A 23,843-nucleotide genomic window follows, 5' to 3' on the forward strand; every position below is an offset into this window, starting at 1 on the left:
GTACATAAATTAGCATAACTACGTGACACATAAAATAAGTCATCAATCACTTTTGAACACAAACCTTCAACTGAATTCCCTTTGAGGTTCACAAACTCATTCCAAGCTTGATGAAAACTCTGAAAAGGGCGTTCCTTTCAGTCATTATATACTGCTACACAAACAAGTCATATAAGCATGATTTACATTATTCATTATTAACGCTGGTTCCTGCATGTGACTGACAAGGCTTCTTCTCTCAAGGCTCGGAACTTGAAACTGAGATACTCCTTTTGGTTCCCAGAGCAATGTTCTGGGCGTACTGTCAATTGGTCTGAGGAGATCACAGCCACCTGCAAGAACCAAGATAGAGTGAGGGAGATGCTGTGTACAATTCAAGGCTATCTCTTTAGACAATACAATTCTCTCAGACACAAGTTTTAAATATATGAAATTATAAACTGCCGCTGTAAATAAAATGACAGTAGGAACTGTGCTGGAAACAATTCATACTTTGGTGTAAATTTGGTGATGATTTGTAACATTTATGGAATTAATTAATGAAGATACCCAAGTCTTCACATGCCTTTATTCAAGAATATAGAGTGGGAGTAAAGGGAGATATCCATATTTAAAGTTATATATTTATTCATTGTTTGATCATTGAAATAAATATTTCTCCCTTGCCTGCAACACTCAGCTGAAGCGGATACACTTGAATGAAAACAAACAAACTGATGACATCAGTATACACCTGTGGTACATTCAAAATAATTAGCTAATGTTGAAGATGACCTGCACCTACACAGGTGAACAATAAACACTCATACGCACGGCTTCCTGTGCAACAGGGACTGGGGAGACCAAGTCAAGTCAAATCCAATGAATGCAACACTGAACACTTGAGATGAGTTAGTCAATAAAAATATATCCGTTCATCAAATCACAGGTTGCCTTGGTACTTTTAGCACAATTGAGTAGGGATTTTGATGGCAATTGAGATTTTGATGGCAATGTCCTCTGTCATTACCAGATTTGTCGTCTGTCCCTCCCATAGTCAATGACACAAACAAATACACACAGACTAGTTCTCACCAAACTAACCTGATTTGTCAAGTATACCCTTACGTTATTTTACACTTTTACACTCTAAACAGTTAAACAATCAATATGCGCATCTCTGCATAAAAAGTGCTCCATTAGCTGTGTGTAGGATCGTCTTAGTGTTCTGCTTTCATATAGGCCCATAAGGATAACTATTTTATCTCTACCCAAACGAGGCATTTGGGTGAGTATGGCGAGATTTAAAGTCCACCTTTGTGGAGTTGTTCTGAACCAAAAACATTCATTAAAGTGTAATGCACTGTCTATAACTGATGATAAAATCAATGTAAAAAAATACATCTGACAAATAAATAAAACGTGTAACAAATCATAATAGTAACACCATTCACACGGCTGTATCCATGAAGTGATAAATCAATGTTTTCGAAGGGTTTTATGTTTTGCCCTAAAATTTGACTTAGCACAGGTGGGAAACATGTCTGGCTGCTGGTTGAATTGTATTGTATTGCTCCTGAGGCGTGTGATATCCTCTCTTTTTTTAAGTCGCCGACTAGACTTTATTATCAGTAAAGCTTTGGCTGAAACCTAAATAAATAACCCCCTTTCTACTCCAAATTAAAATAAGATTATAGAACAATCAATAAAAAAATGTTGTTGTTGTTATTGTGGAGAAAAAGGTGCAAAAATGTCTAGCTATCGAATAGCAAACCAACAAAACCAAACTCATTCCACATAATGCCATACTTTGAATTCATATGAAGCTCCTGTGCCTAAATCAAAAGACCAGCGGTCTTAAATCACAGATAACCTGGTCCCAGATCTCTCTGGCCTGTATAGCCAACTGAATAGCCAGTGTCATATACAGCACAAACAGATTTGCAACCAGGCTCCCTAGATCTGTGAACATGTGGAATAGTTTATGTCATGCATTCTGACTCATCAATGGAGACAAACTTAAGCCTAATGCACAGTGTGTGGACCCATTTTTACCCATTAACTTCAAAACCTGTGCCAGTGAGAGTCACTTGTTTTCACTACAGATAAAATAGTATTTACACTAAATCCATCTACCTCTGATATTATATTAATTTCAGGGATATACACAATACATAAATGTACACGTTATGTTATGCATACGTTCAGGTTTTACACACTGTTGTACATAAAGAGAAATGTTTTGTGCACTTAAATGTAGAAAATACATTCCACATAGTGCCGACACACACTGAGGGAGAATTGCGCAGTACGACATAAAAAAAGCGAAGCGAAAGGAAACAACCCAAAAAACTAAAAACATCTGGGAAAAAGTCAAAGGTCAATATATATATATATTTTAAACACATTGTCGTCTTTCAAATGACAGAAATACAATACTTTTATACAAAATCAAAAATACAGTACTATCGACAGTATACGTGACCTACCACTGACGTGACCTACCACTGACGTGACCTACCACTGACGTGACAAATGGACCACACACTTACAGTAAGTCTTCCAGATAGTTAATGGGGCCATAGAAATAGAATGACTGGAAAGAACCAAGCCACTCAGATCACATGTATATATATAATTTCAATGGGAACGTCCGTTCTAGTTATTTCATTTCTATGGATAGATAAGAGTATTAATTGGCTCATAGTAGGCCGTCAATGTTCTTCTCCGATATCTCCTTCTCTTTGTCCTCAGTGGCGCCCCCCGGTGGACTGTACTTGTTGTTGTAGTCCTGGAGCATGGTCACAACGTCGTGGTGTCCAAAGTGCACAGCCTCTTCCATCGGTGTGTTACCCCACCTTGATGGAACAGACAAGAGACATTGTAAACACGGCTCTTAAATGGACACGTTTTACATGAGCTACGTTTCCATCCAATTGGCGACAGATTTTCATACAAATATTCTCAAATCTGCATAAATAAAATGTGTGCATTTTTTGGTTTGTTGACATTTGTAAAGCTTCCTGACACATTTGCTGTCTTCATTCGGGCTGTCGTGACATTTCTTATCCGACATGTACTCTCATAAAAAAAGTGGGATGGAAAACTGGTAACAGACAAGACACTGGTTGTAAATACGTCTTCTCGTCCATTGGAGACATTGAACCTCAGCTACATTGACAGACACTGGGTGGTCTTTGGGGGCCATTGAATCTAAACTCACCTGTCTTTGGGAACAGGGTTGACCCTGCATGCCTCCAACAGGAACTTGACCACCTCCACATGTCCCTCTGCTGCAGCCACATGGAGGGCTGTCCTGGAGTCATAGTCCCTCTGCTCCATGTCCATGGAAGACAGAGCAAACCTGGCCACATTCCACAGAAGGACAGTGATGAGCACAGTACAGCAGCCAAAATAGCGCACACACCACCTCTAGTCCCCAAGTAGACACACAGGGAAACCTCACAAGGTCTCGGTCTGACACAGGGACAGATTTGGAATTTACTCTCCAAAGATGTCAAAACATGACATATTTCCTTTCATGGCTTATTTTCAAGGCCTTGTTGGCCAACATGGAGATAATGCAGTGCTTGTGTACCTCCTCAGTGCAGACACATCGCCAGTGTACGCAGCAAAGAGAAGATTGATGACCGACTTCACCTGAAAGACAACAGAGAGGAGGCTGGGGTCAGTTTGCACGTCAACCACTTTCCTTTAGCACTATCAGCATCTTCCAGTGGATGGCACTGTTGCTTTAAAAAATAAACACTCAGTCCAACGACAGCCTTTTCAAGGGAATACGTGGGCTGCATGTACATGGAGGCACCTTGGTGAACGTAGGGAAGTAGAAAAAGAGCGGAGAAGGAGCGAGAGGCTCCCAGTAAAACTCGACTCACCCTTTGGTCTCCGCCCTCCCTGCGAGGATCCAGCTTCTTGACAAAGTGCTTCAGGTTGTCGTAGTTGTGGAAGTTGCAAAGGGACACCAGATCCTGGAACCAGAGCAAATCCCTGTCAGGCTTTCTGCTGGTTTTCTAATCATCAATCAATCAATGAATTAGATCACTGACAGAGAGACAACAGAGTGAAAACTGTCAGTTTCTCGTACCGTGCAGAACTGGATTCCTCGTACACTGTTACCCAGCTTGTCCAGTGGCGGGGACCAGCACATGATACCCATGACGTTGGGCACCACCAGCAGGATTCCCCCTGCCACGCCCGACTTAGCTGGAAGTCCAACCTGCCAGACAGCATAGAGGAAGAGGTTAACAGGGAGTGCAGACAACAGTGTCAAAACAGACAGCAATAAATTAACAGCAGTGGATGGACAAACATCATGGAGTAGGAACTGCAGTGTAATGTGTAATGCTTAAACGATGGCAGACTGGAGAGACAGTGGGAACAACGACAAAGAGCAGCAGGCCAAACAGACAGTAGGAAACCATGCTAAACTAGGGGGGGGGCTAGGAAAATAAGGGGACTGGAAATGGTGCAAAGTCTGGTGCAAAGTCTGTTGTACATGGTCCCTGTCGAATCAACAAATACAAGTATTGAAGGGAGGAACTTGGGAGACTCACGTGGAAAGCGAACTGTCCCGAGAAGTCGTACATGCCGCATGAGTGCATGAGGCTCAGGGTGTTCCGTACCGCCTCCGGGCCCAGCACGCGCTCGCCTGTGATTGGACAGAAACCGCCGTTGGCCAGGGTGGCCGCCATGACGCTAGCGCTTTCACAGGTCACCTCGATGGAGCACAGCTAGAGTAGAATAGAAAACTGTTAATATACCATCGGGAATAACAGCTGACAGAGTGAGAAAAACACAAACAGGATGTTTCTCCATTGAAATGATACAGCTTCAAACTTGAACCATGCTCAGAAAAAACTGCTCACTCGATTCCCACACCAATTCACCATACATACATACACTGTCATCACAGCCAGTGTTGTCTATGTATACAGATGACTCAACACTACACACGTCAGCTACTAAAGCGAGTGAAATCACTGCAACACTTAACAATGAGCTGCAGTTAGTTTCAGAATGGGTGGCAAGGAATAAGTTAGTCCTAAATATTTCAAAAACTATAAGCATTGTATTTGGGACAAATCATTCACTAAACCCTAAATCTTGCAACGAATAATGTGGAAACTGAGAAAGTTGAGGTGACTAAACTGCTTGGAGTTACCCTGGATTGTAAACCGTCATGGTCAAAACATGTTGATACAACAGTAGCTAAGATGGGGAGAAGTCTGTGAATAATAAAGCGATGCTCTGCCTTCTTAACAAGACTATCAACACGACAGGTCCTACAGTAGCCTGACTACTTTTCAGTCGTGTGGTCAGGTGCCACAAATAGGGATTTAAGAAAATTACAATTGGCCCAGAAAAGGGAAGCACGGCTAGCCTTTAAATGTACACAGAAAGCTAACATCAATAATATACATGTAAATCTCTCACGGCTCAAAGTGGAGGAGAGATTGACTTCCATCACTACTTGGTTCTGTAAGAAGTGTTGACAAGCTGAATGCACCGAGCTGTCTGTTTTAAACTACTAGCACACAGCTCAGACACCCATGCATACCCCACAAGACATGCCACCAGAGGTCTCTTCACAACCCCCAAGTCCAGAACAGACTATGGGAGGCGCACAGTACTACATAGAGCCATGACTACATGGAACTCTATTCCAAGTCAGGTAACTGATGTAGAATCAGATTAAAAAAAACGGATGAAAATACACCTTATGGAACAGCAGGGACTGTGAAGAGACTCACACACAGGTACAGACCCGCAATACACACACACACGCTAGCCCACACGTACATTGTAATATTGTTGCATGGTGGTATTAGACATTTTGTACTGTAGATATGTAGTGGTGTAATAATGTTATGTGAATACTGTTTTATATTTTTGTTTTATGTGTGATGGAAGTGCCTTAATGTGTTTGGACCCCAGGAAGAGTAGCTGCTGCCAAATACAAATACTCACCTGGAAGTAGAGGTCTAAAATGGAGGTCATGTCTGTCCCCTCTGGAAAGCACTAGAAAGAAACAACACTGATTTGATTTGACAGTCAGACAATGCCTAGTAAAAATGTCTTCAGTGATCTAGGAAAGGTACATTTGATTGATGTACAATGTGTGCGCTTGTTTCAGCTGTCGCCAACCTTCTTCTCCTTCAGGTAGTAGCCAATAGCAAAGTTCCGATCTCCAGACTCCCTCTCTGACTGGAATCTGGGTGCAGAGAGTTGTGTTGTTAGTTAACCGGAACATTCGGAGTTCCGAGTTCTGTTTCAACTAAGTTCAATTCCAATTTGGAATCCAATTCTACTTCCCAAACCAGTAAAGCTATTTGTGTTGTTGACATAGCCGCTATTTGTTGTTGACATAGCCGCGGGAAGTCGTTTGGGGGTGGGGGCGGTGCAACAAAAACCGCTAGCTATATCGGTCTGCTAACACAGGACTACAGTTGACTACTTTTGAGAATTGTATGAATTCAGCACCCCTACTTCCCCTATGGTTTTTGATGTTGTCCAGGTCAAGATTTATCTCTATGGTTGTTGTTTTTGTGATGTTATTCTAAAGCAGAATAAAGTACTGTCTGAAACTGATAATCGTACTAAAAATGAGATTGATGAAAACAACACTGATGAATAACTAAGGCATGGCACCTGGCCAATGGTGGTGAGCCCAAGGTGCTGAACCAAACCACAACCCCAGTTCTTCATCTTGAGAACTCACGTGGCATTGCTGAAACCCACATACTCGTTTCCTGCCAGCTTGTTCATGAAGTTCATGACCTGCAATACAAAGTCCAAAAGGTCAAAGTGTACCCATCATAACAAAGACGATCATCTCAAACAGTCAGCGCAGCGTCGGTCTAAACATAAAAGAACTGGGTAGCGTTACTTACATAATCAAATTTCTCAGCGTTGCTTGCCCCTTGCTAAAAGAGAAACAGAAGATCACATAAGTATGAATGACTACATTCATTAGATGTACAGTATATTGTATATTGCCTAGCTAGTGGGAATACCTTATGACAAATTCAAATTATTCCTAGATCAAATGACCAACATCATTACAAAACCTAGCAATAATCATTAGACAAAAACAGTATGTACCCTAAAGAAAATACATTTAGTCCTAATATAAAAAATATTTAGGATTACTGGGCAAGTAGCTAGATGGCGATGAAATGAATCCCTAATTAAAGAGTCATGGGTTTTGAAATGAGAAAATAATCTACCAAAAGACAATCAGGAAAACAATGTGTAGGCCATTCTACCAGACTGTTATGGGGATAAAACGCACCACAGGTAAATGCAATTCCTTATATCTGCAATTCTGCATAGACAGGTATATGTGAAGTTAATCTGTAGTGGTGCAAGTAGCCTATGTACTGTAGGGGTGTCTGAGTGTCTGTTGAAAGTTAGTGATGTTTGCTAGTGTGTGGCTGATCCTGTGTGATGTAGAAGGTTATGGATCTATATGTGCAGATTAATTAGTGATGTCCTCCCTTAATATTGTGGAACTCACTGACTTCTGGGATATGTAGTGTAAGCTGAGGAGAGGAGGTACTACAGAAAGGAAACGCTATATTTAACTCTAATAATACAAATAGTGCAAATAAACCAGTTAAATACATTCAAACACTAAAACACAAATAATCGATCATCTAAGAACTAAATGGCATGTTTGTACTATCATGATTTTGAAAAACATGTTGTTTTTTTGCCTTTGTTTATTATCCAGGTTATAAGCAGTTTGTAAACCGTTTGTAAAATGCAGGTGACAAATAGCAACTACTACAACTGTAGCTTATTTGAACAAATCCAGATGTTGTTCAATGGGGGAAATAATTTAAGTAAAACAATGACCAACGTCATTGACCTGTGGCAGTGGTCATAATTTCCCACAGATCTTAATGCTGTAAAATATACAACAACAAATAAACCACAAACGGGGCTTCAAAAATACATTACAACGTTCCCATAGTTTAGTCCCACATTTACCATACGGGAACCACACTCTGAGAGACAGATCTGGTCTATATTACTGAATACATTACAACGTTCCCATAGTTTAGTCCCAGATTTACCATACGGGAACCACACTCTGAGAGACAGATCTGGTCTATATTACTGAATACATTACAACGTTCCCATAGTTTAGTCCCAGATTTACCATACGAGAACCACACTCTGAGAGACAGATCTGGTCTATATTACTGAATACATTACAACGTTCCCATAGTTTAGTCCCAGATTTACCATACGAGAACCACACTCTGAGAGACACATCTGGTCTATATTACTGAATACATTACAACGTTCCCATAGTTTAGTCCCAGATTTACCATACGAGAACCACACTCTGAGAGACACATCTGGTCTATATTACTGAATACATTACAGCGTTCCCATAGTTTAGTCCCAGATTTACCATACGGGAACCACACTCTGAGAGACACATCTGGTCTATATTACTGAATACATTAGATTAGAATTAGAATGTGGGGGCATCCAATCAGTGGATTGATTATTGAGCTCACCATTAGCAACCTATACAGTGACTGGTTTAAGGTTATAATGAAGATTTGAAGTAGAAAGATACCACATCATTACCCTGTCAAGTCAAATGACTGCCATCCAAATAACCAAATTACTAATAGGCTACAGATGTAGGATCTTACTTTATCATTAACTGCAGGAAAAAAATGCAAACTTGTAGTGTATTAAAGGTTTAAAAAGGCTTCTAAAGTTCGTCATTTCCACTTTAAAATGTCAAGACTTGATTTGCCAGAACAAAAACTGTATCAACCCCTACAAAAAAAATTCCATTAATTATAATTCACATAATAATTTCCTGTTGCTGCAGGATTATTTTCCTGCTGTTGCAAACTGGCTCAAATTAAGATCCTACATCTGTATATCATTAGGTGTAATATTTTATGTACTGTACTATGTACCATATTGAGTACATAGTGTACAGTATGATACAAGTATCAATAAAATAAATCGTTAACACTAATTACTATAGAGTTGTTATTCCGTATAGGTGTTACTCCTATAAACTCTTAGACAGGATAACCATACGGCACCTTTCCATCAGAGTTCAACCCCAAATCAAACCAGACAGGAAAACTCAAGGCTTCATTCAGTAACTTGGCTTGGTTGCGGTTGAGATTGATGAGTAGCCAGGCCTCATCTATCTGGGTCCGTGTGCCATGTTACGTTGAAATATGGAACAAAGTGCTAGTCTTGTTTTGAAGGTGGTAAGCTAGTGCCTACAACTGTCTTCATCTAAGGCAGACAGTTGTGCTGTTGAATTAGCCCCTGGAGCTATAGATATGGGCTCATCTATCTGGGTCTATCTATCTGGGTCTATGGCCTCATCTATCTGGGTCCGTGTGCCATGTTGCGTTGAAATATGGATATAAGTGCTAGTCTTGTTTTGAAGGTGGTAAGCTAGTGCCTACACTGTCTTCATCTAAGGCAGACAGTTGTGCTGTTGAATTAGCCCCTGGAGCTATAGATATGGGCTCATCTATCTGGGTCTATCTATCTGGGTCTATGGCCTCATCTATCTGGGTCCGTGTGCCATGTTGCGTTGAAATATGGATATAAGTGCTAGTCTTGTTTTGAAGGTGGTAAGCTAGTGCCTACAACTGTCTTCATCTAAGGCAGACAGTTGTGCTGTTGAATTAGCCCCTGGAGCTATAGATATGGGCTTTTGCTACATACAGTAAGAGAAAAAGTATCTGCAGTAGGTTGGAGCTACTAATTATTGGAGATTAAACCTTGTTTCTGCAGAGAAAAAAGAGAGAAGATCTAACAGTAGTATTTCTCTGAATACAATGAATACAAACTAAGCTTACGATACAAACTCTGTCCAAATGACTTCTCTTTTCGCGGTATGTGACTGTTGAAAGTTTAGTATGAAACAAACGTAGTTCCTCACGTTGATATGATAAATGGGCTGGTGCTGGGTTATGTAGTAACAACACTACAGAAGACTTATGCACACGACGTACATGTATGTGTCACCTTTTGGTTCTAGTCTTCAGCGAGGCACCTACAATGCGTTGGAGGTGAATGCGTTTTACCCTACAATATCTCATAATAAACACACAGAGAATTGATCACAGTTTCAGCAGCAGAGGGTGCACTGCTCCCGTACAGTAAGCTATTTCTAACATCACTTCCTGACTAATAGCCAATAGCAAAGATGTTCTACTCCTCTCAGCCAATAGCCAGCCTGGTTAGCTTTGCCTCTGCCTGGTCAAAAACACAAGATTTAAGCAGGCGATGGAGGCACAGAACACACCCACATGTTGATCTTTCATTCATATACCAAAGCAGTTTTACCCATGATTAAATGTATGGCTTTATCTATATGGCTGGGCTGGTTAGACCAATCTGAGGCCCGTTGCCTGACACGCTAGTGCTGTCTGTGTGCATAACTGAGAGGCAGGCAGCTCACTGATGCTTTCACCAAACAAATCCCCTTTCAGCAGGATGATCTATAGTCTTAATCTCTCCATATACAATACAGTGCAAGCTGGTAATCTGGCTAAAGCAATGCAGTCCCCCCCCCCCCCCCCCTGTTATTTCATGTATTTCAAATGTAATTCAATGCAACTTTGTCACTCCAGAGGTAACAAAATGAGATACAGGTACAGAATTGACCTCATGTATTATGTAGCCTAGTATTGGTACAACTACCCACAGTACTGAACAAAGGCATGGGTCAGCGTTTCTTTTTGAAACCAATGTTTCCCCCTCCAAAAAAAACATACATTATTATCTGAACTTCAAACGTTGTTTACCTTTAGGAGGGACGTGCACACGATAGCGCCGGCGTTAACCATAGGGTTATGTGGTTTATCTGTGGAAATCAGTGTATGTTACGTTACAACACGTTTACAAATGCAGTGGACAGAGTATACGTTCAATACACAGCATGGTTACATTTTCTTCACAATCACCACACACTACTCCACACATTCAATGTGAGAGGCAAATATGCCCAAAGATCATGCAACTTTGATTTAACTTTGAACTTGAAGTGAGGAAAGGAGCAGAATAACAAATCAGATGGATAATGAATGAATGCTGATGGGACCACGGCTGCCTTTTGTAGTCTAAAGACCATTACTAGTGATATTGAGGAACACAGCCATGAACTCACAGCCCAGTACTAGCTGTACTGTAGGTCTCTTGTGTTATGCCACTTCCCCTTTCCTTCCCCTAAACCCTTTCAATCTTCTTATGCAATCACACAAAAAAAAACAGGAAGAAACAACATTCCTACCACTGCTAGCAGTTTGTATAAACGGATTAGATAACATGACCAATGGGAGAGAGTGCATCAAAACCGAAAACCGACCTGGGATTTACTGAAACCCTGTACTAAACCCGAGTCACAATCTACAGGGCTCAGATAGCATCATTTGCCAACCAACACAGCAATCAGAGCAATGAGTTACATTGCCTCGATTTGATTTGAAACAGACAAGGCTTGATTTGAGAGAGCTTGACATATATCCATATAGCTTCTGCATGCGCTTCATATGTGAAGCCGAAATCCACAGGAAGTGAAACATTGACACTTGTCATTGCTTTCGTTTCGTTGATGAAACCGAGTGGCAAAAAAAACCGATCACATTGCATACGATGACAGAGGGAATGAAACGGTGTTCGTTGTTTGAAGTAACTTCTTTGTTGTTGTAATATCGCAAGCAGACGTGGCCGTTTCACAGAGTACGGATTCCAGCTTTAAACTAGGATCTTATCAAAAATATGATACATGAGGTTGGTGTTATTCTCCAGGTCTATGTAGACTATTGCAGATGGAGTAGAGCGTGTGGACATTGTACTGATTCTGTACTGATTCTATCCGGCTGCACCAACACCTCTCATTAAGATTACATAACAGTACAATGGCAACAGACTGCACCACAGGCTGGATCACCTTGCATTGAATCACATGACAACCCACCCAGAGGGACTACTTTCTCTCAATCAACCCGGACAACTGCCTTGTCCAATGTATGTATACAATATATAAATGATTCTATGAAAGGACAAAATCTTTTTACAGGGTATGCTAGGTTTGAAGTAAAATAGGACCACCTGAGCAGCACTACATTGTAACGAACACCTCTGTTCTGCGTTCTGCGTGTGAAATGAACAGCCAAACAGCGAGCAGGGGGGCACCAGACAAACCGGTGCTGCCTGCGCCCATAGAATTACATAATCTCATTCTGGAGCTCTGTAGGTTTTACGACACCAGCCACTCTAGTATTTTATATCTTTATACGTGTGACTCTCACCTTCCTCGTTAAGGAATAGTTTGTTGAAGCGCAGACCGCTGGGCTCTTTGCCGATGAAACGGTGCACATACTCTGTCCCATGGTCGTTCACGGCGATGGCGTACTTCAGAGGCTTTACACACGACTGTAGGCAGAACGGGACTTTGGTGTCACCCGCTGTGTGTCTAAAGAAGGGGATGGAGAGAGCAGAAGGGGATGGAGAGAGAGCAGAAGGGATGGAGAGAGAGCAGAAGGGATGGAGAGAGAGCAGAAGGGATGGAGAGAGAGAAGGGGATGGAGAGAGAGAAGGGGATGGAGAGAGAGCAAAGGGGATGGAGAGAGAGCAGAGGGGATGGAGAGAGAGCAGAAGGGATGGAGAGAGAGAAGGGGATGGAGAGAGAGCAGAAGGGATGGAGAGAGAGCAGAAGGGATGGAGAGAGAGCAGAAGGGATGGAGAGCAGAAGGGATGGAGAGAGAGCAGAAGGGATGGAGAGAGAGCAGAAGGGATGGAGAGAGAGCAGAAGGGATGGAGAGAGAGCAGAAGGGATGGAGAGAGCAGAAGGGATAGAGAGAGAGAAGGGGATGGCGAGAGAGCAGAAGGGATGGAGAGAGCAGAAGGGATGGAGAGAGAGAAGGGGATGGAGAGAGAGCAGAAGGGATGGAGAGCAGAAGGGATGGAGAGAGAGAAGGGGATGGCGAGAGAGCAGAAGGGATGGAGAGAGCAGAAGGGATGGAGAGAGAGAAGGGGATGGAGAGAGAGCAGAAGGGATGGAGAGAGCAGAAGGGATGGAGAGAGAGCAGAAGGGATGGAGAGAGAGCAGAAGGGATGGAGAGAGCAGAAGGGATGGAGAGAGAGCAGAAGGGATGGAGAGAGAGCAGAAGGGATGGAGAGAGAGCAGAAGGGATGGAGAGAGAGCAGAAGGGATAGAGAGAGAGCAGAAGGGATGGAGAGAGAGCAGAAGGGGATGGAGAGAGTGCAGAAGGGATGGAGAGAGAGAAGGGGATGGAGAGAGAAGGGTATGGAGAGAGAGAAGGGTATGGAGAGAGAGAAGGGTATGGAGAAAGAGAAGGGATGGAGAGAGAGAAGGGATGGAGAGAGAGCAGAAGGGATGGAGAGAGAGCAAAAGGGATGGAGAGAGAGAAGGGGATGGAGAGGGAGCAGAAGGGATGGAGAGGGGATGAGTGGGGGGAGACGACCAGGAGATAAAGGCAATAAGCAAAGGAAAATGTAAACAATACGAAAGAATGTCTCATTATGTAGGGTAACTAATTAGCTACTTTACAGTGTTTGCCATTGTCACAATGCTGCTGTAAGCAGTTTGACAGGAACACTATACTGTACATCCAAATGGAAAGTGTTCCATCTTAACTGTAGAAACACAAATGTAGGCTACTACATGTTACCTGCATGTGAAACATGACTATAGCTGCTGTACCTTTGTCCATCCACAGTGCATATGGACACGGCCCAGAGGTCCGGGCTGAACCTTGCCAGCTGGGGAATGTAGTCAGCCACCTACGCAACAAAAAAGAAGGCAACATATCAACACTTACCATTCCCCAAGGGCATTTAATCAGGAAATGATCATCACCACCATCACCATGCAGTCTCACTGACCCCGGGGCCTCTCCCTCACTCACCTGTCCCCCTCCCAGGTTTTTGGCATTCTCATAGAGAGCGTCGATTTCGGAGGCAAAGGACACAAAGTCGGGGATAACAAACTTCTTCCTGAAGGCCTGGGTGAGCAGCACGATGTTGCTCTGGACACACCTGGGAGAGAAAAGGAGACAGTGGTGTTTATGTCAGGTACCAGAGTCTCCTTATGACTAGTGTAACACATGGAGTCCTGTGTGCTTCAGTTGGAAGAGCAAGGCACTTGCAATGCCAGGGTCACGGGTTCAATACCCGCTGGGGCCACCGATAAGAAACTCTATGCATGCAAGTCGCTTTGGATCAAAGCATCTGCTAAATGGAATATATTACTACATTGTTATTGTACATATGATACAGGGAATAGAAAACGGTGAGGAATTAGCTCAGATTTGTATAAGATGTTATATGACATCAGATATCTATTTACCCTGTCCTATCCCTGCTACTGTATAAAATCAGATATCTATTTACCCTGTCCTATCCCTGCTACTGTATAAAATCAGATATCTATTTACCCTGTCCTATCCCTGCTACCGTATAAAATCAGATATCTATTTACCCTGTCCTATCCCTGCTACTGTATAAAATCAGATATCTATTTACCCTGTCCTATCCCTGCTACTGTATAAAATCAGATATCTATTTACCCTGTCCTATCCCTGCTACCGTATGAAATCAGATATCTATTTACCCTGTCCTATCCCTGCTACCGTATAAAATCAGATATCTATTTACCCTGTCCTATCCCTGCTACCGTATAAAATCAGATATCTATTTACCCTGTCCTATCCCTGCTACCGTATAGAATCAGATATCTATTTACCCTGTCCTATCCCTGCTACTGTATAAAATGAGATATCTATTTACCCTGTCCTATCCCTGCTACCGTATAGAATCAGATATCTATTTACCCTGTCCTATCCCTGCTACTGTATGCGCCCACTGGTGTGTTTACTGTATAGGTTTCTCTTGCCTATAAATCGTTGCCTCCCAGATGGCTTCCAGTCAAAGCTACTGCAGCTCCTAGCATGTTTGTTTAGCTCCTAGTGTGTTGTCTTGTGATCTGTATCCTGCAGGGTGGCTTGCCTACAGAGTGGTTTCTCAAGCGGTCACTGGGCTATGTGTGCTATGTCACATGGTATGTCCTAGGGATGTAAACAGGAACAATCTTTTTAAAGCAAATATCAGCTGATCTGGAAAGGACAGTTCTTGTGATCGTAGAGATGAGTCTCTTGACAAATTGCCATTCATTATTTTTGTAACAAGGATATTTTAAAATGAACGGGATTGATATGACCTTGGCAGTCTGAAAGGACTAGGCTATGACATGCGTCCTTATAAAGCCTGAACTACTATGAATAATTCATGACTTGAAATGCATTGAGCAAATACTTCTAAGGAACCTGAATAAGTTATGGCCCTACACGAACTGTGTTCAAATAAAGGAGGCACACAAATGACTAAATGATGACCAGTGCTTGACATATCAAAAGACCCCTAGCCTTCTATTCTAGGTCGAGTGTCTAGAGTGTTCTGGAACTAACCTGTTATAGAACCCAGCTCTAGAGTGTCTTACTTCTTGAAGACGTCTAGGTAAACATTACTTCTAGCGTCTGTTCTACATCCCAGTACTAGACTGTCTTACTTCTTGAAGAGGTGTCGGTCCAGGTTTCCGTCTGACGTGGTCTTCATGATGACTTTCAGGTTCTCCATACATTCCTTCAGCCGGGGGTCTCCGGTCCGAAGCCCTGTGGCTTTCAGCGCCTGCAGAAAGCATGGCTCGTGTCAAGGGGCTGACGATTATCATGTTTATTACATTTACAAATATTTGTTATGTTTGTAATGCTTATAAACAAGGTTATAGCTTGACAATTTACTGGCATATTACGCTATATTTCTTGAAGGATCCAATGTAAATGTCAAGACTAATAAGGCCTATTGAATAAACTGCTCTTCCATGTCAGATAGCAGGAGATCAACATTTCACCATAGAAATAGAATGAATTCTAATCTGACAAGAATCTAATTCTATAAATGTCACCCCGAGCAAGGGGCCATACATGAGTGAGCTATTGCTTCCTGGTACAGCCAGAGTAGTAACAAGCATTATATTCAGATACACCGTATAAGGCTGTGGCAGTAACCATGACACAGCAGGCCCCATTGCTATACTACCATCCATCTGGCCCAACCATGTGGCTGCCTGCTTGGCTCTGGTCTGACACTCACTGTGGTGAATTTGTGAGCTGGGATTTTTTCAGCGCCCCCGGCGATGGTGTAGAAGAGTAGATCCTCCAGACTGGGCAGGATGCCTGCCTGCCTTCTCCTGACGCACGCGCGCGCGCACACACACACACACACACACACACACACACACACACACACACACACACACACACACACACACACACACACACACACACACACACACACACACACACACACACACACACATTACACACACACACACACACACACACACACACACACACACACACACACACACACACAGAGAGTGAGGAACGGCCAGGGTTCTCTAAAGGCAATGGGGAACAGCAGCAGGGGGCCGGGATTAACTAGCTATAATACTGTAGAGGAGAGGTGGTGAGTACTTCACGTTACAGCCCCATATTTAAGGAAAGGGTTTGAACCCTGCTTCCAAAACACCAGTCTGATACTTCAAGGAGAGTTTAGAGAATTTTTTATAGACAATATCTTGTTTGCATGGATCTTCAATCATAAATAAGGTAGACTTTGTTAGTTTTATGTCAATTTAAATACATGCCTATCAGCTTGAAGTGAGTCATTGGCCCATTTACTGACAGGTATTATGCATAGCAGCTCCAAATCCGTTCCACTCACTCTGGGAGAGGAGAGTTAGTACAGTATGTTAGAGGTAGATAGATAGGTGGAATACTGTCGTTAGGCCTAAACGAGATGTATGTATTTCATCATGATCCACCATAGGATCTCTGAGGGAGGTGGGTGGGAGCTCAGGCTCAGTCAGTCCCGCAATGCATCATGGGACAGACAGGCAATAGAGCTATAGTAACCCAGCTCCGTAGCCTGCCCTAGCGATTAAGAAGACGTCACAACGTTTAAAAACGGATAAAAAGAACTTTGGTAGAGGGTCAAATGCCCTCATCAGCTACCCAGGAATGACTCAGACTCCGGACACTGCACTGTATCTTCCAGTTTGTTGTTGTTTAAAAGGATCTCTTCCAGTTTGTTGTTGTTTAAAAGGGTCTCTTCCAGTTTGGAGGTTGTTTAAGCCGTATTCGTTTGTTTTGACTCCTACTCTTAAATGATTACGATCCTTTATCATTTCCATGACACATGATTTGATAAGGCCTATTTGATTGTGGTCCTTGGTCCATTTCTGGAGTCATTTCTGGATTGCTGATGCCTGCCAGAGAGGAATGTCCGGTGGGACAGCTGGGGAAGTCAAGCGCGGTCGCTTGTAGAGGCTGAGGACACTTCGAGGTAGAGAATTGAAGAGAGAGCACTCAGCAGCCGCAAGGCTTAGCCTGGAAACACCACAGTACATCTACACGAGAATGAATGAATAAATTGAGACATATACTTACACACCAAGGCAAAGCAAGCGGATCAAACGAAAAAGGAGAGAAAATATGCAGAGTGAGTGAGTGGCATTAGAACAAACTAAGTGACGTAGTGCATCATCATCATCATCATCAAGCAGATCGGCCTACTGATAAGACACACAGATTCATGGATTAACACACGCGTTCAATATTTAGGACACATCCAACACCGCAGAACAACAGTGAAAACCATGGCATGGCAGAACCTGAAAAAATAATCATTATACCCTTCCCAAAGCACAGTGTAAAACAAAACATTAAACTGAGGATGTGTGTTGTGTTCTAAACTGCCCATATGGACATCACCCTCTCTGCTTCATGTCTCCAAGCCCTTGCCCTCACCCCAGGATAGTAGGAAGTCCCAACAGGCAGGCTACTAGGAGGTGTGAAACATCTGGATTGGTGCTGATGATGCTCCGTTAATGAATTCTCACCCAGCCTTAGCTGGCCTTCCTCCCTCCCTCCCCTCTCTTCCCCCCTCCACTGCCTCGACCTGTATCTCCGTGCAGCTTTATGAGTTCAACTGTGTGCAGCATGTAGAGAGAGTGCCTCGTCGGAAGCCCTGCACAGAGCTCGCCATATAGCCTAACCCTCGGCCTCCAACCGCACACTGCCTACAGTCAGTGTGTTACATCTACTGCGCTATTTATACACTGGAGTTCAGTTGAGTTCAATAAGCAAAAACAAGGCAGCGTGACTACTTCAGCTGTGACCAAATGAAATGAACAATCTATGCAAAATAGAATTATTTAATTAATGTGTGGGTTAGCCTGTAATTCTTGAGATGACAGTAATCACATGGTCATAGGCCTAAATGCTTGCAACTTCAAGGCAGAGCTCTGGTGAATATGTTTGCGCCTGACACAAACATTAACCAACTTGATGGAGTCATTTTGGCAACCATTTTTATTCGACCCAATTTATCAACCTGGTTTCACTACCTCCAAGATGTTGAAACCAGCCTGGTTTCACTACCTCCAAGATGTTGAAACCAGCCTGGTTTCACTACCTCCAATAGTCTGTTGACAGGAGGGAACCACAAAACTCCGAGTCAGGGCAGTGTCTGAAGGACTCAATCTCTATTCACTCACAATATTCTGCAGCTGCACACGTTAACACAATGCAACCCAGGGCAAAACCAGAAAAGGAAAAACCTTTAAATTGACCAGACTGTGTATTGATAATTCTGCTCTAGGCACAAAGCTATAGACTTGGCTACCTTACAGCAGAGGACCCATTTGGACTGACTAGGCCTAATGTTTGTGTATCTGTGACTGAACCTAAGCTGACGCGGGATGTTGTTGTTGTCAATAATGTACTAAAGCTGGTTTGACACCATTGAAAGCAAATTGACTATGGATAAAACAAGAAGGGTGCCTGCTAAGCTGTGGGCAATGAGGCATATCATTACCAGTAGATGCATTTGTTTTCTGTGAAAAATCAAACTGACTGGATGTGACAGAGAGAGCGAGCCTATTCCTGGCAGCATTAATAGCCTAGGCCGACTCTACACCCATCTGCAGTAAAATGCATGAGTAAACTCAGGAGTTCCTGGCCCCATTATCATGTGACTATTTTGTTTTTCTCATAAGAGGGACTCCATTCACAGCACACAGTTGACTGAGTAGGATTAGGATAGGATACCTGTAACCCTCTGTGGGAGATTGAATCAAATTGAGCCATCAAATGTTATGTATGATTAGAAACTGGGTCTAGAGAGAGAACTATCTTATCGTGTTCCTCTCTGGGGCTACAGTATTACTGTTCGCTGTAACCAGCTCTCCCAGGGTCAAAGAGTTATTGGTGACAATGACACGATGCTCAAATTAAAGCCACCGACTTGGGCAATAGTAGCAATGCCCACGTGTGACAGCTGCACAAGGGGATGGGAATGCTTTGGCAGCAGTGTATTGTTAGGCGAGTCATGTTTTTGCAGTGAGAAATTAGGCAATAAACTAACATTACCCCAATCAGACTAGTTGGTATGGCCTAATGATTTCACATCTAAATTGGGTGTAAGATCCCTCCATTCCTAAGATCCCACCAAGCATATTAAAGCTAGGCCTAAATGCTAGGAAACTGATCCTTTGTCAAAGAGACGGTCATCGGGATTATACACTGTAGCCTATGCAAAGCCACATCCATTATCATTCCAAAATGGTAGCCCCCTAGATGACATCCATCCCCATTCCCAAATCCCCACTGACTGTCACACTAGATCCAAAATGCCAAGCTACCCATTCCGATGCAGCAAGCACCATTCTGCCCAGTCTGCAGTGGCAGATCTGAGACTGTCTCCATGGTAATAGACTTCTAGGATTCTAAAGTGACTGACTCTGCAAGATTGGCTGAGAGGAGATTTGATCAAATGATTTGCTCATAATGGTCATTCAATAGCCTACCCTTAACATAGGTCTTTTTAAATAGCAAAGTGGTCCCTGCCACCATGGACAGCACTAATATTGGACAGTTGCCTTTGGCAAAGGAGGGCAGTAAATAAATAGCCTACCTTATCAGCTGGCCTAACACAGTGAGTATTTGTTCTCGCCATCTGATAATATACTCATGATATGCCAACTCAAATGGAGATTTTCAATGTAGCGATGTGTCCAGAACTTACAAGTTGTTGAAACACCCAACAATTGTTATTATCATGCCATTATTACCATGCTATATAGCTTGCAAGAAACTATAGAATGACAGAGGCTGTTCTGTATTCATGTAGAATGACACTCAACAGAGAGAACAGATGGAGAGCTTTCTCTAGAGTTGCAGCAAACATTTAAAAAATCACCGCTTGATGACCAACCTCTAGGTGTCATTGATGAAAAAATGAAAATCCCTTTCTGATATAGGCTAAGGCCTGAAGGAGCGTACATGGCTTTACAATTATTCATGCCAGATATGAACTGTTCTAAAGTCATGTTATTATAGGCTATTACTGTTATAATAACATTATAACGGTGCTGTTTCATAGACAATATAATTTCAGAACATCCCAAATGAATGCATAACCTTCTAAATGAATTTAAAGCATAACCTTCTGCGTGATGAATTTCATGAGGTGCGAGGCCTATCCATGCATGCAGCCTCCTAGCTGTATCAACACCAAAAGCAAAGACGCTGCACAGGTGTGCAGGACTGATGTAATATGGGGTCTCTTTGACGCTTCAGAACTGAAATTGTCAGGACACACAGGTCAGGTTAACATCTGTAGACAAATAAGGACTGCATAATGTATTGCAGCTCATTAGAAACCAATCTAGCTTGCTTGACTCAGTCCATGTGATTATTCTGCATAGAACATCCCCACTGGTAAGTATAATTTAATAGCGTTATCAGCTGTACCGGCTAGCTAACGGTACTCACTTTTCGGCAGCTGCCTCCTTGGTGGCGGTTTCATTGCTGGTGGCGGTGTCATTTTTGGTGTCCGTTGGCGGTGGGGCCGAACTGTCATCGCTCTTGGTGGAGAGCTTCCGAGTTCCGTGGCCGTTGGTAGTGTATGGCGAATCTCTCCATCCAACCGCATGCTGGAGACACTTTACTTTGGGCACAGATCTGACATCTGTACAGGCGGTGCTAAAGCAATACGCGACTGATGGTGATGTATGTCTGGCTATACCTGTCAAAGGGCGCTTCAGGTTGGATTGAAACAACTCCTTGAGCACTACCGAAGACCGAAAATGTAGCATTTCAATCCTATCAAGCTAAATAGTGGAACGGTTTATAACTCAGCTAGCTAGATATTTAATAAATATGAAGCAATATATCCCAAATGCGTTGGGTTTTACTCGTGAAGAATGGTCCAGTCAGAGAGTCACGATTCTTAAATGTTTTCCAGTGGACAAAAAAAATCTATTCACGCCCAAATCTACTCCTATTGGCTCCTGTTAGCACTTAAATCATCCTCAGATTGGCTGGTCTGGTTGGCTGTCATTCATGCTAATTTCCAGTGTATCATGGCTTCAAATGTACCAGGTGAATGTGACCGAAGATTATGAATATACTGACAAGATACATGTCTCTCCGCCGCCCTGACAATGGGAGTCGTTGTCCACAAATCAGCATCGCGGGCCGTCTAGCTCCCGCCTATCCTTTCATTGGAAAAACGCCACCTGCTGGAGGGAGACAGATTATCCGTGGAGTTGGGCTCTCTCTTCCTCTTCCTCTCTGATGTGACAGACATCTAGTGCTGAGCAATTACTGCTTTTTGATGTCGCTTTGGTTTTGGTTCGATAAAAAAAATCGCGGTGTTCGATTATTTATTTATTTTACATTAATAACATTATGAAATAATGACATTACAATGATTAAAGATTTTTAAATTAATTTCCAAAAGCAAAATATTGAACATTCAATTGTCAAAACACCACAAAATGTTCCACTGTCTCTGTCAGGTCCACATATAAAAATAGGAAATAGGAAATTACTATGAAGATTCTCTGAAGCAGGATGTTCAAGGGAAAATGCTAAATTTCAAAACACTTATATAAACTAACCATCAGTCATAACCTACAGTTGAAGTCGGAAGTTTACATACACTTAGGCTGGAGTCATTAAAACTTGTTTTTCAACCACTCCACACATTTCTTGTTAACCAACTATAGTTTTGGCAAGTCGGTTAGGACATCTACTTTGTGTATGACACAAGTCATTTTTCCCCCAAAAATGTACAGACAGATTATTGAACTTATTATTTAACTTGTATCACAATTCCAGTGGGTCAGAAGTTGACATACACTAAGTTGACTGTGCTTTTAAACAGCTTGGGAAATTCCAGAAAATGATGGCATGGCTTTAGAAGCTTCTGATAGGCTAATTGACATAATTTGAGTCAATTGGAGGTGTACTTGTGAATGTATTTCAAGGCTTACCTTCAAACGCAGTGCCTCTTTGCTTGACATCATGGGAAAATCAAAAGAAATCAGTCTAGACATCAGAAAAAATTGGAGACATCCACAAGTCTGGTCCATCCTTGGGAGTAATTTCCAAACGTCTGAAGGTACCACGTTCATCTGTACAAACAACAGTACGCAAGTATAAACCCCATGGGACCACGCAGCCGTCATACCGCTCAGGAAGGAGACGCGTTCTGTCTCCTACAGATGAACGTACTTTGGTGCGAAAAGTGCAAATCAATCCCAGAATAACAGCAAAGAACCTTGTGAAGATGCTGGAGGAAACAGGTACAAAAGTATCTATATCCACAGTAAAACGAGTCCTATATCGACATAACCTGAAAGGCCGTTCAGCAAGGAAGAAGCCACTATATATACACAGTACCAGTCCAAAGTCATTTTTTACTGTTTTCTACATTGTAGATTAATAGTGAAGACATCAAAACTATGAAATAACTCATATGGAATCATGTAGTATGCAAAAAAGTGTTAAACAAATCAAAATATATTATGTTTTCGACTGTTCAAAGTAACCATATTTTGCCATTCTCTCAACCAGCTTCACTAGGTTGTCACCTGGACTGATTTTTCAACAGTCTTGAAGGAGTTCCCACATATGCTGAGAACTTGTTGGCTGCTTTTCATTCACTCTGGGGTCCAACTCACTCTAAACCATCTCAATTGGGTTGAGATCGGGGGATTGTGGAGGCCAGGTCATCTGATGCAGGACTCCATCACTTTCCTTCTTGGTCAAATAGCCTTTACACAGCCTGGAGGTGTGTTTTGGGTCATTGTCCTGTTGAAAAACAAATGATCCCACTAAGCGCAAACCACAATGCTGGTTATGTGTGCCTTGAATTCTAAATAAATCACTGACAGTGTCCCCAGCACAGCAACCCCACACCATCACACCTCTTCCTCCACGTTTCACATTGGGAACCACACACGAACCACACACGAAGAGATCACCCACACCTCATCATTTGTGTCATTTGTTCACCTACTCTGCGACTCACAAAATCTCAAATTTGGACTCATCAGACCAAAGGACAGATTTCCATCAGTCTAATGCCCATTGCTTGTGTTTCTTGGCCCAAGCAAGTCTCTTCTTCTTATTGGTGTCCTTTAGTAGTAAGTCTGATTCACGCAGTCTCCTCTCAACAGTTTATGTTAAGATGTGTCTGTTACTTGAACTCTTTGAAGCATTTATTTGGGCTGCAATCTAAGGTGCAGTTAATTGCCAATATCCGAGGCTGGTAACTTTAATAAACTTATCCTCTGCAGCAGAGGTCACTCTGGGTCTTCCTTTCCTGTGGCATTCCTCATGAGAGCCAGTTTAATCATAGAGCTTGATGGTTTCTGCAACTGCACTTGAAGAAACTTTAAAAGTTCT

At 42.5% G+C, this 23,843-nt stretch overlaps 1 protein-coding gene across 1 annotated transcript; it reads right to left on the bottom strand.

Annotated features, from left to right (window-relative positions):
* Positions 1–548: 548 nt before the first annotated feature.
* On the bottom strand, positions 549–21,557 carry LOC110495910 (glutaminase kidney isoform, mitochondrial). Its single transcript, XM_036952416.1, has 17 exons — positions 20,922–21,557; positions 16,177–16,273; positions 15,593–15,711; positions 13,935–14,064; positions 13,730–13,809; positions 12,315–12,478; positions 10,809–10,867; positions 6,891–6,923; positions 6,719–6,777; positions 6,145–6,211; positions 5,968–6,018; positions 4,554–4,730; positions 4,085–4,216; positions 3,876–3,968; positions 3,578–3,639; positions 3,203–3,343; positions 549–2,837 (listed from the first exon to the last, which is right to left on the bottom strand). Exons 1-17 carry the CDS (start codon positions 21,242–21,244, stop codon positions 2,681–2,683), a joined length of 1,944 nt encoding a protein of 647 aa, XP_036808311.1. The 5' UTR covers positions 21,245–21,557; the 3' UTR covers positions 549–2,680.
* Positions 21,558–23,843: the final 2,286 nt, after the last annotated feature.

Source organism: Oncorhynchus mykiss, chromosome 18, assembly GCF_013265735.2.
Source record: "Oncorhynchus mykiss isolate Arlee chromosome 18, USDA_OmykA_1.1, whole genome shotgun sequence".
Taxonomy (NCBI): Eukaryota; Metazoa; Chordata; class Actinopteri; order Salmoniformes; family Salmonidae; genus Oncorhynchus; species Oncorhynchus mykiss.